General features: G+C 43.5%; 1 protein-coding gene across 3 annotated transcripts in view; it reads right to left on the bottom strand.

The window, feature by feature from the left end:
• MTCL3 (MTCL family member 3) overlaps positions 1-14,606 on the bottom strand; it is a 107,530-nt gene that overhangs the window by 77,979 nt on the left and 14,945 nt on the right. For all 3 annotated transcript variants that reach the window (XM_063917351.1, XM_063917352.1, XM_063917354.1), the window contains exon 4: positions 10,598-10,669. In XM_063917351.1, coding sequence (XP_063773421.1) covers positions 10,598-10,669 — 72 coding nt within the window. The remainder of the gene's footprint in view (positions 1-10,597; positions 10,670-14,606) is intronic.

Raw genomic sequence — 14,606 nt, 5'->3', positions numbered from 1 at the left:
GTGTGCATTGCGCCCCATACGCATGCGCAGAAGTGCCGATTTTTAGCCTGATCGCTGCCCTGCAAACAACGGCAGCTAGCGATCAACTCGGAATGAGGGCATAGGTGTGTTGCCCCTCTAAATCCAGTGGTAGAAACTGCAGTGCAGTAAATTTGGTCCTATGGTTGTTCATTACAGTATAATAAATGGAAAGTTTTAGAAGAAAAATAAAGCAGCAAAGATTCTTTGTAATACCATGCCTTGTCAGCATTTATGATACTGATATTACATTCTGATAATAGGGACTTTGATATCCCTACAATAAAACATGGGTGTTGGGGATCCATGATATTACATTTACAAATTAACAGTTGTATGCAACATTTCCTATATTTTTCTCAATTATGTGGCAAATTTTATCTAGAAACACATTAGGCTTGTTGAATAGAACACTCATCAAGTTACAATGTACAGTATGTTATAGAAAAAGAGACAAAATAAAGCAGTTATCATTGGGATGTACAATAAATATTTACATTACTTTACACAATCTAGATTAACATTTTTTAATTATTATTTTTAACAACAAAGTATACCAACATTACAGCCAAATAAGGGATAAGTGGGATAAAATTTAGTCTGGTTTATAAATGGCAAATATGGATCTAGAACTAGCAATAACATGATATGCGGCATGCCTATATTCTCTGTGTGCCTGCAGCTGTATCTGTATACTGTATATATGGTACATTATGGTGTTTTCAAGGACAGATACAGTCACGGTCGCACACAGAATATAGGCATGCCTCATATCATTTTAATCAGCATAAGCTGCTCGTGCATTCCTATTCACATCGTTTTGTGAATAAGCATTTTCATGGAAAAAGTTGCACGTAAAGGCAATCTGTGCTATCGAGTCAAAACCATGGAATGGCGTGACTACAAGGGCTGTTTAACGTGCAGTGAGACTAAACGTAAGTGGAAACATCTGTAGCAATCCTTAAGATTGTACTTTATTTAAGGAAACATTACATTACATTTATACTATACAACTGTCCATCTACAGTGCAACATGGTTTTACACAGGTGCAATGTTACTGTACTTCCTGTTTGTTGCATTACACCCAACTCAGAATCAGCCCCAATATCTGAATAGAGGGGATGCAGTTAAAATACTGGCTGTCGGGATCCCGGTGTTTAGGAGACCGATGCTGGAATCCCGACAGCTGGTGAAATACCGCCGGGTGGAATCCCAATCACCGCAGGTTATTCCCACTCGGTTGGTGGCTCCAACCGAGTCAAAATATAACCTGTGGCGAGCAACCTAGCCCGAATTGTGATGAGCGCAGCCATGCTGCCGGGATTCCGCCAGACGGGATGCCGCTGTCGGTATACTAACAGCCGGCATTCTGTCTGCCGGTCAAATATATCCCAAATAAAGTATCTATTAAAGGTGATACTGTAGTTTTCTGCATCAATGTTTTCACACAGATGAAAGGTTTAGCGAGACTATAAACACTAATCTGGTATACCTTCAAACAATGAATATAATACATAGTTATATATGGAGGGCAGGTGAAAGCATTTTGCAAATTATAATACTGCAGAAGTTAGTACAGTAGAAAACCTAATTATTATGATGTCATTTATGAGCAACATTTAAAATTGACAATTAAAAGTATTTACATTTACAACACATGTTAAGTAGGCTTGCCAATGTGCATATATAAAAGATGTGAGTATACAGTTGTGCTCATAAGTTTACATACCCTAGCAGAATTTGTGATTTTCTGGCCATTTGTCAGAGAATATGAATGATAACTCACAAACTTTTCTTTCACTCATGGTCAGTGGTTGGGTGATGCCATTTATTGTCAAACAACTGTGTTTACTCTTTTTAAATCATAATGACAACAGAAACTACCCAAATGACCCTGATCAAAAGTTTACATACCCTGGAGATTTTGGCCTGATAACATGCACACAAGTTGACACAAACGGGTTTGAATGGCTACTAAAGGTAACCATCCTCACCTGTGATATGTTTGCTTGTAATCAGTGTGTGTGTGTGTGTGTGTGTGTGTGTGTGTGTGTGTGTGTGTGTGTGTGTGTGTGTGTATAAAAGGTCAGTGAGTTTCTGGACTCCTGAAAGACCCTTGTATCTTTCATCCAGTGCTGCACTGACGTGTCTGGATTCTGAGTCATGGGAAAAGCAAAAGAATTGTCAAAGGATCTGCGGGAAAAGGTAATTGAACTGTATAAAACAGGAAAGGGATATAAAAAGATATCCAAGCAATTGAGAATGCCAATCAGCAGTGTTCAAACTCTAATTAAGAAGTGGAAAATGAAGGATTCTGTGGAAACCAAATCACGGTCAGGTAGACCAACAAAAATTTCAGCCACAACTGCCAGGAAAATTGTTCGGGATGCAAAGAAAAATCCACAAATAACTTCAGCTGAAATACAGGACTCTTTGAAAAAAAGTGGTGTGGTTGTTTCAAGATGCACAATAAGGAGGCATTTGAAGAAAAATGGGCTGCATGGTCGAGTCGGCAGAAGAAAGCCATTACTACGCAAATGCCACAAAGCATCCCGCTTACAATACTCCAAACAGCACAGAGACAAGCCTCAAAACTTCTGGAACAAAGTCATTTGGAGTGATGAGACCAAAATTGAACTTTTTGGCCACAACCATAAACGTTACATTTGGAGAGGAGTCAACAAGGCCTATGATGAAAGGTACACCATTCCTTCTGTGAAACACGGAGGTGGATCGCTGATGTTTTGGGGATGTGTGAGCTACAAAGGCACTGGAAACTTGGTGAAAATTGATGGCAAGATAAATGCAGCATGTTATCAGAAAATACTGGAGGAAAATTTGCACTCATCAGCCCGGAAGCTGCGCATGGGACGTACTTGGACGTTCCAACATGACAATGATCCAAAACACAAGGCCAAGTCGACCTGTCATTGGCTACAGCAGAATAAAGTGAAGGTTCTGGAGTGGCCATCTCAGTCTCCTGACCTCAATATCATTGAGCCACTCTGAGAAGATCTCAAACGTGCAGTTCATGCAAGACAGCCCAAGAATTTACAGGAACTGGAGGCTTTTTTGCCAAGAAGAATGGGCAGCTTTACCATCTGAGAAAATAAAGAGCCTCATCCACAACTACCACAAAAGACTTCAAGCTGTCATTGATGTTAAAGGGGGCAATAAACGGTATTAAGAACTGGGGTATGTAAACTTTTGATCAGGGTCATTTAGGTAGTTTCTGTTGTCATTATGATTTAAAAAGAGTAAACACAGTTGTTTGACAATAAATGGCTTCACCCAACCACTAACCATGAGTGAAAGAAAAGTTTGTGAGTTATCATTCTTAGGGGTCTATTCATGTAGCAGTGAAAAACCCTGTTTTGCGTTAAGCAGGGCTTTTCTCTGCTTACTGCAATTCACAGAGCGGGTTACCGAGGAGAAGTCTCCGACTTCTCCAGCGGTACCCCCGCTCTGTGCCTGAATCGCATCACCATACCTTTGTATGGTGAGTGCGATTCATGAAGGTGCGGAAAGCTCAGCTTTCCGCTTGTCCATGGAGTCAGGTTCGCCATCTCAGGACGGCGTAACCTGAACTGTGGTGCAGAGATGGCAGGGAAGCTCAATGCTTCCCTGCTCTCTGCTCGGCACCTCGCGCTGGCTCCGCCCCCGACCTCCCAGCAACCACTGCGGCCTGCCGGGAGGTCAACAAGCTGCGCATGAGCAAAGGGACCCGCCGCTGGACTCAGCGCTTAGCACGGAGGGACCGCTGGAGATCACCTCACCGCAGGAACCCCAGACACCGCAGCGCATCATCGGAAGGGTGAGTATACATGAATTGCTACTTATTACAGCTATACATCGCATCGAAGCGATGCGATGTATAGTGATAAGTAGCAATTCTGTTTTCATTTTCTTAGTGAAAAGACCCCATATTATCTGACAAATGGCCAGAAAATCACAAATTCTGCTAGGGTATGTAAACTTATGAGCACAACTGTAAATAGTAATAGCTTACTGGTAGTATGAAAAGAAAAAAGGTGGAATGTTAGTGGAGCCAGGTTCTTGTGATTGGGAATTTTTTGTACATTACTGTAACTACATGGCACCAGGCTCTTTAAGCCCTTTGCTGCTAAGGACAACTGGGGTACAAAATGGGTGGGAAGGGGGCAAAGCACAATGATATAATCACATCGGACCTGCAATGATGTCCTTAAGCCATTCCCCTTCCATGTTAAACAATGCAGAAATTTTTCCAAACCAGGAAATAGGGGAGTGAGAGCGTTAAAGTGCCCTATCACCCTCATTCTGGCACCCATAGACTTATTGGTATACTCATTTGTAAGGGTTGAGTCTCCTTTTTCAAACAATGTGCACTTTTACGAGTGATTTTCTGGTGATCTTGTGTAATTAACAGAGAACACCCCCTGCACTGTATAAATACTAATAGCCCTGATAGATGGGGATGGCACTTAATGTGCATGATTTACCACAGCACAGTACCTACACAATCAGGGGCCCCCTAATTTTAAAGAGGTTTGCTCCCTCTTTCAAACAATATGCCCACTTAGTAGTTGTTTTCTGGTAATCCTCAAAAACATCCTACAGATGTGGACACATGTATTGTTGCTGAGGGAGACAGCTTATCACCGACAACTGCAGCCTCTAGCTTCCCATTGTTGTGCTACAGGCAGCGGGTGCATACATACGCATACTCCCATTACCGCCACTGTGCTGTATTAAAAACCAATGGGTAGCGGCAAGCTGACCTCCGCTGGCTCCCCCCTTTAATTTCTGGGTAGTGGAAGCATTGCTCCCCCGCTACCTGGATTAGCTTCTGTGGTGTGTGGTTTTCCAGCACGCTCCCACTTACAGAACGCTATGGACACATAGTTGGCAATAATGTAAATGGCTACATCTGTACGCTTGGAAAGGGGTGGTCTTCAGTATGCCGACTGTCGGAATCCCGGCGCACAGTATACCGGCGCCGGAATCCAGACAGCCGATATACCGACACTTTTTCTCCCTCGTGGGGGTCCACGATCCCCCTGGAGGGAGAATAAAATAATGTGGCGCGCTTAGCGCGCCACCGTGCCCGCAGCGTGGCGAGTGCAGCGAGCCCGCAAGGGGCTCATTTGCGCTTGCCACGCTGTCGGTATGCCGGCGGTCGGGCTCCCGGCGCCGGTATGCTGGTCGCCGGGAGCCCGGCCACTGGCATACCATACTACTCCCTTAGAAAGTGTAAACAAATCCAGAAATGGGGAGTGTTCTAATGTCTAGATCCCCCACATCCTGGTATCAACAAACACAGGGGTCCCCTCATTTAATGTGGAAGGCTGAACATTTTTGAAAACAGTATGCAACCTTCAGCCACTATATTGTTCTTATACATATTATACATTTCAATCACAAACGTAAAAAACAAATAACAATTTTCAAATAAAGATTTAGAGGTCTATGTACTAAGACTTGGGAGGAAGATAAAGTGGACGGAGATGAAGTACCATTTAATCAACTCCTAATTGCCATGTTACAGGTGTTGTTTGAAAAATGACAGGAGCTGGGTGGTTGGTAATTTATCTCTGTCCACTTTATCACTATTTATAACTCTCAAGTCTTAGTACATAGGGGGTAATTCAGACCTGATTGCTAGAGTGCATTTTTTTGCATCCCTGCGATCAGTCGCGCCTACAGGGGGAGGGTATTAGCTGTGTGCAGGTGTGCGATCGCATGTGTAGCTGAACTGCACAAATATAAGTTTGTGCAGTTTCTGCTCAGCCCAGGACTTATTTAGCCGCTGCGATGATCGGGGCCGAAGCTGACGTCAGAATCCCTCCCTCCAAATGCCTGGTCCTTCCTGCATTTTCTTGGACACTCCTTTAAAATGGCCAGTTGCCACTCACAAATGCCCTCTTCCTGTCAATCTTCTTGCGATCACCGGTGCGTTCTGAATTTTTGCACCATCCCGTCGTTGATGGCGATTCCTGTTGCTGCAGACCGTCACGTCTGCGTATTGCGGCGCATACGCATGCGCAGTTCAGATCTGATCGCAGGCTGTGAGAAAACGCAGCCTAGCGATCAGGTCTGAATCGGCCCTGTAGGGCCTAATTCAGATCTGATCGCAGCAGCAAATTTGTTAGCTAATGGGCAAAACCATGTGCACTGCAGGTGTGGGGGGGGGGGAGATATAACATGTGCAGAGAGAGTTAGATTTGGGTGGGGTGTGTTCAAACTGAAATCTAAATTGCAGTGTAAAAATAAAGCAGCCAGTATTTACCCTGCACAGAAACAATATAACTCACCCAAATCTCTCTCTCTCTGCACATGTTATATCTGCCTCCCCTGCAGTGCACATGGGCCCTCATTCCGAGTTGTTCGCTCGCAAGCTGCTTTTAGCAGCTTTGCACACACTAAGCCGCCGCGTACTGGGAGTGAATCTTAGCATAGTAAAATTGCGACCGAAAGATTAGCAGAATTGCGAATAGACACTTCTTAGCAGTTTCTGAGTAGCTCCAGACTTACTCGGCAACTGCGATCAGTTCAGTCAGTTTCGTTCCTGGCTTGACGTCACAAACACACCCAGCGTTCGCCCAGACACTCCTCCGTTTCTCCAGCCACTCCCGCGTTTTACCCAGAAACGGTAGCGTTTTTTTCACACACACCCATAAAACGGCCAGTTTCCGCCCAGAAACACCCACTTCCTGTCAATCACACTATGATCAGCAGAACGAAGAAAAAACCTTGTAATGCCGTGAGTAAAATACCTAACTGCATAGCAAATTTACTTGGTGCAGTGTGAACATTGCGCATGCGCTATTAGCGGAAAATCGCTGCGATGCGAAGAAAATTACCGAGCGAACAACTCGGAATGAGGGCCATGGTTTTGCCCATTAGCTACTAAATTTGCTGTCGCGATCAGATCTGAATTGCCCCCATAGACCCTTAAATTATGACAATGTGCAGCTAAAATCTGGTATCCGGTCATTCGGTCGACAGCACTTAGGTCGACACTCATTAGGTCAACCACTATTGGTCGATATGCATTAGGTCGACATGGTCTTTAGGTAGACATGGTCAGTAGGTCGGCATGGCAAAAGGTCACATGAAAATGTTGTTTTTAACATTTTTTCATTTAATTTCATTTTTTTAACTATTTCATACTTTACGATCCACGTGCACTACGAATGGGAATAGTAACCTGTGCAAAGTGCAGCGGTAGCGGACCGAGGGGACACGGTGCACTAATTGGGGTTCCCGGTCACTTTACAAAAAAAGGACACAAAGAAAGACCTCATGTCGACATTTTGTCATGTCAACCATTTCCATGTCGACTTAATGACTGTGTCGACCTATTTCAGGTGTTGACCTAGTCACTGTCAAACAATAGTGATCGACCTAATGACTGTCGACCTAGTTACTGTTGACCCTATGATGCACACCCCTAAAATCTGGCTTTTTTGATGCTTTGGAAAGGTGGATTAATCCTGAAGCAAGAACCAAAGTATTTCTTGGTGGCGGTTGCAGTTCATTTTCTTTCAAGTTCAATTAAAAAAAATAATGAAAAGAAAACTTTTTGGAACAATGGGGGTCATTCCGACCCGTTCACACGCATCGGTCTTTTGCTGCGGTGCAAATGGGCGGCGGCCGCAGTGCGCGACGTTGCCCGGCGGCAGGGGTCACCAGCATACGTCGCGTCTTGAGATGGAAGCGGTCGCAGAGAGGACCGCAAAGAAGATTGACAGGAAGGAGGCGTGCCAGGGTGGATCCGGACCATTTGGAGCCGTTTTCGGGGAGTGGTGAGTATAACGCAGGTGTGTCCAGCAGAACGGAGGGAGGAGGAGTGACGTCAAAGCCGGGCCCATCATCGCTGGATCCATCGCACAGGGTAAGTATGTCCAGCCCTAGTCTACTTCTGCTTGAATTTTTTTTAGCTTAGCAGGGCTGCACAAGTGATCGCAGCCCTGCTAAGGTAAAATACACTCCCCCATAGACGTGGACTATTGATCGCAGCAGCAGCTAAAAGTTGCTAGCTGCGATCAACTCGGAATGACCACCAATGTGGGTAAGTTTTCTTTGCCTTGGGAGGAGAAATATGCATAACAATAGCATTTTCAGGAAATTAAGTCTTCTGACAAAACAAGGTATAATTTCTGTGGGTACTGCATAAATAATTACTGATATTGATACTGGGATTTAACCAGATCAAAACATTCTAAAATAGACTCAGGAGCAACAGGATTAAACTAAGAATGTCTGCAAATAAATCTTATGTTGTCCATCAAAGACATGTATCATGCCTCATTGGCTCTGTGGAAATTGCAAGTGTGCAAAGAAACATGTCAGCCTATGCCTTTTGCTGATTTTGTACATATCTGTACATCATTTTTGTACAACACTGGTAATTATATAATTTCATGAGGAGTTTACTATCTACAGATAACTATGTGAAGTTCAAATATTTACAATGAATTGACTTCCCAATATACCTGTAGTTCATTTAAAAGAATTCCTATACAAAATCAGTATGGGTGCAGTTTTGATACAATATCAATGCAACTTTTTTCCTGAGATATACAGTTTATGATTGGGACTGTTGTAATACAATTTCCGTTTGAAACCGTGCATTTATACTTCATATTTGCTATAATTTATTTATTTGTTATTTCAATTTAATAGAAAAACATTCATTTTTTTTTGCCACTTTTTCAATCCACTTTTTAGGTCTGTGGAATTATATCAGGAAACATCTTCCAGACAATATTTTTTATTACTGTTTGTGCTTTATTTATTTATTGTTAGTTATTTATCTGGGGCATACATATTGCATGTTATTTATTTTATCTAGTTGACTTGAATTATGTAATGCATTTTATTATGGTATTGATAGTGTGCTAAATGACTCCTATAGGGTTTATTAGCGCTGCTAACATTATGTTTCATTACAATGCCTCATAGTGTGACAGGTGACATAAAAATGCTCAACAGCAAGAATACTGCTCCTCCCCATATTACTAACCTGCATGACAGTTTCACCTATTCATTTCAAATGTTCTCACTACATGCAACATATCCCATAAACGGGTTGATATCGGGTGACCGGCAGTTATCCGCATCCCCCATAAACATGTGGAAACTAACTGGATGCACATGACTAAGTTTAGTGCGCAATTTACACACAATATACAAATTTAGGGCAAAAACAAGTTTTAGTCAAAATAATTTAGGGCCTGTTTCAGAGGTGGACAGATTTAGAACATCAGGTCCCAATGGCTGCCGTCGCCGGAAACAGATCAAAACTGCATGGAGATCCATGCAATTCAGACAGGTATTACTGGGCAGTGACGGGGGTTGTTGGTATTGGCGGGAGTGCTGGGAATGAGCTAGTGCCAGGGACTGCGTCGAAAGACACTGTTCCATTGACACCGGTAGCCAAAAACCGCCAAACAGTCTGAAGTCCAATGGAGTGGCCGATGGTGTAACTGTTTGCGCACCGGCAACCTATGTCTGTATAATTAAGACTGCCAATCGGCTGCAATATTGGTATAAATTCACAGTAGCAGTTGCAGCAGAAGTCTTAGCTGCCACTGCTATAGCGTTGACCTTTGAATCACCCCCTTAAGGGAAATTAAATTATATTAAATTATTAAATGTTTTCAAGGGTCACAGTAAATACCCGATTTGCCACTCCTATTTTTCGGGGTAATTTAATTACCCCATTTTTTTCGCCCCCATTTTTGCTTGAAAACACAGGGATCTGGGAACTTATTCCTGGATCTGTGTGTTTATCGTGAACGTGGCTGTGAAAAAATTGCAGTTATCAGGGATTTTGTTTCTCCTGCCTCAGGCATGTGAAACAATATCCCACGATAGTGCCGGCTATCAGGGATTTTTAAATTACCCCCCAACCCCGGGAATCAATTAGCTGTGGTCATTTACCATGGCTAATTGAATTCTTCCCTTGCTCTTCATTAAATGACCAATAAATAGCTATATTTAATGGAGCTCTTACATCTTTATATTTTGAACTTTATGTTGCAGTTAATAATGTTGTTACATGTTTGTTATCTACCAAAATTAAATATTCAAGCCAGGCTCTTGTTTTCAGGTTATAGGACATACAAAAACAAAAATAGAGTAGTCCACAAGCAATATACCACCTGGTATTTTGGTATTTTTGTTTTGTTTTGATATATTGTTCAAGGTGTTGTGCTCTTGAGAGTTTGGTACCGAGCTGCAGCTAGGGCGCGAGTCACTCCTTTCTTTTTGTTGTTCCAGGTTATAGGAAATGCTCATAGCAGTTAAATGAAACACAGTGCTGGCAAATATCCACAATGTCCAGGTATAAAAGTTGGAGAATTCAGTGACTGGATGATTAGAGCTCTGTGTGTAGCCGTGAAGAGTCAAAGAAAGGAGATTTCGTGCAAGACATTTTCCACCTCCACCAATGAACATCACCTCTGCACAACTTTTATTTTTTTCATTTTCCGTTTAGCACTTATCAATTCAAGTAGTAATAATAATAATAATTAATATTATATCACTAGATGAAATACAGTTAATGTAATAAGGAGAGAATATGCAAAATACCTCTGTTGGTGTCTGTTGAGTCTTTTTTTCTGATTTTAGCGCATCTTTGCTTCCTCTTCTTTTTAATGATAACTAAATAACACAAAAAACAAAACAAAAAAAAACCAATAGCAGAACATCATTGTTAGGCAGTTAAATGCCTTATCTAAACTTGAGGGGAGGCTACATGTCAATTAGCAATGACAGTAGACAAGGTATAATGAGTAAGGGAAACTAAACATAGTACAGGTTGAGTATCCCTGATCCAAAACGCTTGGGACCAGAGGTATTTTGGATATGGGATTTTTCCGTATTTTGAATAATTGCATACAAAAGAAAAATACAACTCTGCGCTGGACAACAAAAGGCAGCAAATACAATACCTACTGGTGTTATCAAACCAGAAAGACAAGTATACAGGGTAAAATGGTGGTATCGGATTGCGCCAATCTTTAACGGTAATTAGAGATGTCTATCGTCAAATTCTTCCTAAAACTGGTTCATCTGTCTTTACCAGTATGTGGGTTCCTCAAAGAAGAATGTTCATATGAAAGAAAACAAAAAGGAAGTCCCAATGTGTAGTAAGGTCTCGATAAAAAAAAGGGTCAAAGAAATAGTACGGGGGATCTTCAAATCCTCCACATATGTAGTGATAAAAAGGTGTATGGGATCACCCAAACTGTGTAGAGATCAGAGAAGGTGATGCTCACTTCAAACCTTACTTTCAAAAGTCTGGTCCATGCATATAAAGGTATCTTTATCGGGGTCCTGGGAAGCATTTTCTAAAAGCAGTCTTCTGTAGGCACCTTTTGTGCTTACACTGAAAAGCTGGATCAATACATATAATGGTATCTTTAAAATAAGAATTTACTTACCGATAATTCTATTTCTCATAGTCCGTAGTGGATGCTGGGGACTCCGTCAGGACCATGGGGAATAGCGGCTCCGCAGGAGACAGGGCACATCTAAAGAAAGCTTTTAGGATCACATGGTGTGTACTGGCTCCTCCCCCCATGACCCTCCTCCAAGCCTCAGTTAGGTACTGTGCCCGGACGAGCGTACACAATAAGGAAGGATCTTGAATCCCGGGTAAGACTCATACCAGCCACACCAATCACACTGTACAACTTGTGATCTGAACCCAGTTAACAGTATGATAACAAACGAAGTAGCCTCTGAAAAGATGGCTCACAACAATAATAATAACCCGATTTTTGTAACAATAACTATGTACAAGTATTGCAGACAATCCGCACTTGGGATGGGCGCCCAGCATCCACTACGGACTATGAGAAATAGAATTATCGGTAAGTAAATTCTTATTTTCTCTAACGTCCTAGTGGATGCTGGGGACTCCGTCAGGACCATGGGGATTATACCAAAGCTCCCAAACGGGCGGGAGAGTGCGGATGACTCTGCAGCACCGAATGAGAGAACTCCAGGTCCTCCTTAGCCAGAGTATCAAATTTGTAAAATTTTACAAACGTGTTCTCCCCTGACCACGTAGCTGCTCGGCAAAGTTGTAATGCCGAGACCCCTCGGGCAGCCGCCCAAGATGAGCCCACCTTCCTTGTGGAGTGGGCCTTTACAGATTTAGGCTGTGGCAGGCCTGCCACAGAATGTGCAAGTTGGATTGTGCTACAGATCCAACGCGCAATCGTCTGCTTAGACGCAGGAGCACCCACCTTGTTGGGTGCATACAATATAAACAACGAGTCAGATTTTCTGACTCCAGCTGTCCTTGAAATATATATTTTTAATGCTCTGACAACGTCCAGTAACTTGGAGTCCTCCAAGTCGCTAGTAGCCGCAGGCACCACAATAGGCTGGTTCAAGTGAAAAGCCGAAACCACCTTAGGGAGAAAATGAGGACGTGTCCGCAGTTCTGCCCTGTCCGAATGGAAAATCAGATATGGGCTTTTGTACGATAAAGCCGCCAACTCTGAAACTCTCCTGGCTGAAGCCAGGGCCAGTAGCATGGTTACTTTCCATGTAAGATACTTCAAATCTACAGATTTGAGAGGCTCAAACCAATGAGATTTGAGAAAATCCAAAACTACGTTTAGATCCCACGGTGCCACTGGGGGCACAATCGGGGGCTGTATATGTAGTACACCCTTGACAAAAGTTTGTACTTCAGGCACTGAAGCCAATTCCTTCTGGAAGAAGATTGATAAGGCCGAAATTTGAACTTTAATAGACCCCAATTTTAGGCCCATAGACAATCCTGCCTGCAGGAAATGTAAGAATCGACCCAATTGAAATTCTTCCGTTGGGGCCTTCTTGGCTTCACACCACGCAACATATTTTCTCCAAATGCGGTGATAATGTTGTGCGGTCACTTCCTTCCTAGCCTTAATCAAGGTAGGAATAACTTCCTCTGGAATGCCCTTTTCTTTTAGAATCCGGCGTTCAACCGCCATGCCGTCAAACGCAGTCGCGGTAAGTCTTCGAACATACAAGGTCCCTGCTGAAGCAGATCCCTTCTTAGAGGTAGAGGCCACGGATCCTCCGTGAGCATCTCTTGAAGTTCCGGATACCAAGTTCTTCTTGGCCAATCCGGAGCCACTAGTATTGTTCTTACTCCCCTTTTCCGAATAATTCTCAGTACCTTTGGTATGAGAGGCAGAGGAGGAAACACATACACTGACTGGTACACCCATGGTGTTACCAGAGCGTCCACAGCTATTGCCTGAGGGTCTCTTGACCTGGCGCAATATCTGTCCAGTTTTTTGTTGAGGCGAGACGCCATCATATCCACCTTTGGTTTTTCCCAACGGTTCACAATCATGTGGAAAACTTCCGGATGAAGTCCCCACTCTCCCGGGTGAAGGTCGTGTCTGCTGAGGAAGTCTGCTTCCCAGTTGTCCACTCCCGGGATGAACACTGCTGACAGTGCTATGACATGATTTTCCGCCCAGCGAAGAATCCTTGCAGCTTCTGTCATTGCTCTTCTGCTTCTCGTGCCGCCTTGTCTGTTTACGTGGGCGACTGCCGTGATGTTGTCCGACTGGATCAACACCGGCTGACCCTGAAGCAGCGGTTTTGCCAAGCTTAGAGCATTGTATATCGCTCTTAGCTCCAGTATATTTATGTGAAGAGACGTCTCCAGGTCTGACCATACACCCTGGAAGTTTCTTCCCTGTGTGACTGCTCCCCAGCCCCGTAGGCTGGCATCCGTAGTCACCAGGACCCAGTCCTGTATGCCGAACCTGCGGCCCTCTAACAGATGGGCACTCTGCAACCACCACAGGAGAGACAACCTTGTTCTTGGTGACAGTGTTATCCGCTGATGCATGTGCAGATGCGATCCGGACCATTTGTCCAGCAGATCCCACTGAAATGTTCGTGCATGGAATCTGCCGAATGGAATTGCTTCGTAAGAAGCCACCATCTTTCCCAGGACTCTTGTGCATTGATGTACTGACACAGTTCCTGGTTTTAGGAGGTTCCTGACCAGTTCGGATAACTCCCTTGCTTTCTCCTCCGGGAGAAACACCTTTTTCTGAACCGTGTCCAGAATCATTCCCAGGAACAGCAGACGTGTTGTCGGGGTCAATTGAGATTTTGGAAGATTCAGAATCCACCCGTGTTGCTGAAGCACTACTTGGGTTAGTGCTACACCGACTTCCAGCTGTTCTCTGGACTTTGCCCTTATCAGGAGATCGTCCAAGTAAGGGATAATTAATACGCCTTTTCTTCGTAGAAGAACCATCATTTCGGTCATTACCTTGGTAAAGACCCGAGGGGCCGTGGACAAACCAAACGGCAGCGTTTGAAACTGATAATGACAGTCTTGTATCACGAACCTGAGATACCCTTGGTGTGAGGGGTAAATTGGGACATGCAGATAAGCATCTTTTATGTCCAGGGACACCATGAAGTCCCCTTCTTCCAGATTCGCTATCACTGCTCTGAGTGACTCCATCTTGAACTTGAATTTCTGTATGTACAGGTTCAAGGATTTCAGATTTAGAATAGGTCTTACCGAACCGTCCGGCTTCGGTACCACAAATAGTGTGGAATAATA

This window comes from Pseudophryne corroboree, chromosome 4 (assembly GCF_028390025.1).
Source record: "Pseudophryne corroboree isolate aPseCor3 chromosome 4, aPseCor3.hap2, whole genome shotgun sequence".
NCBI classification, from domain to species: Eukaryota; Metazoa; Chordata; class Amphibia; order Anura; family Myobatrachidae; genus Pseudophryne; species Pseudophryne corroboree.
This window is presented reverse-complemented; position numbering and strand designations above follow the sequence as displayed.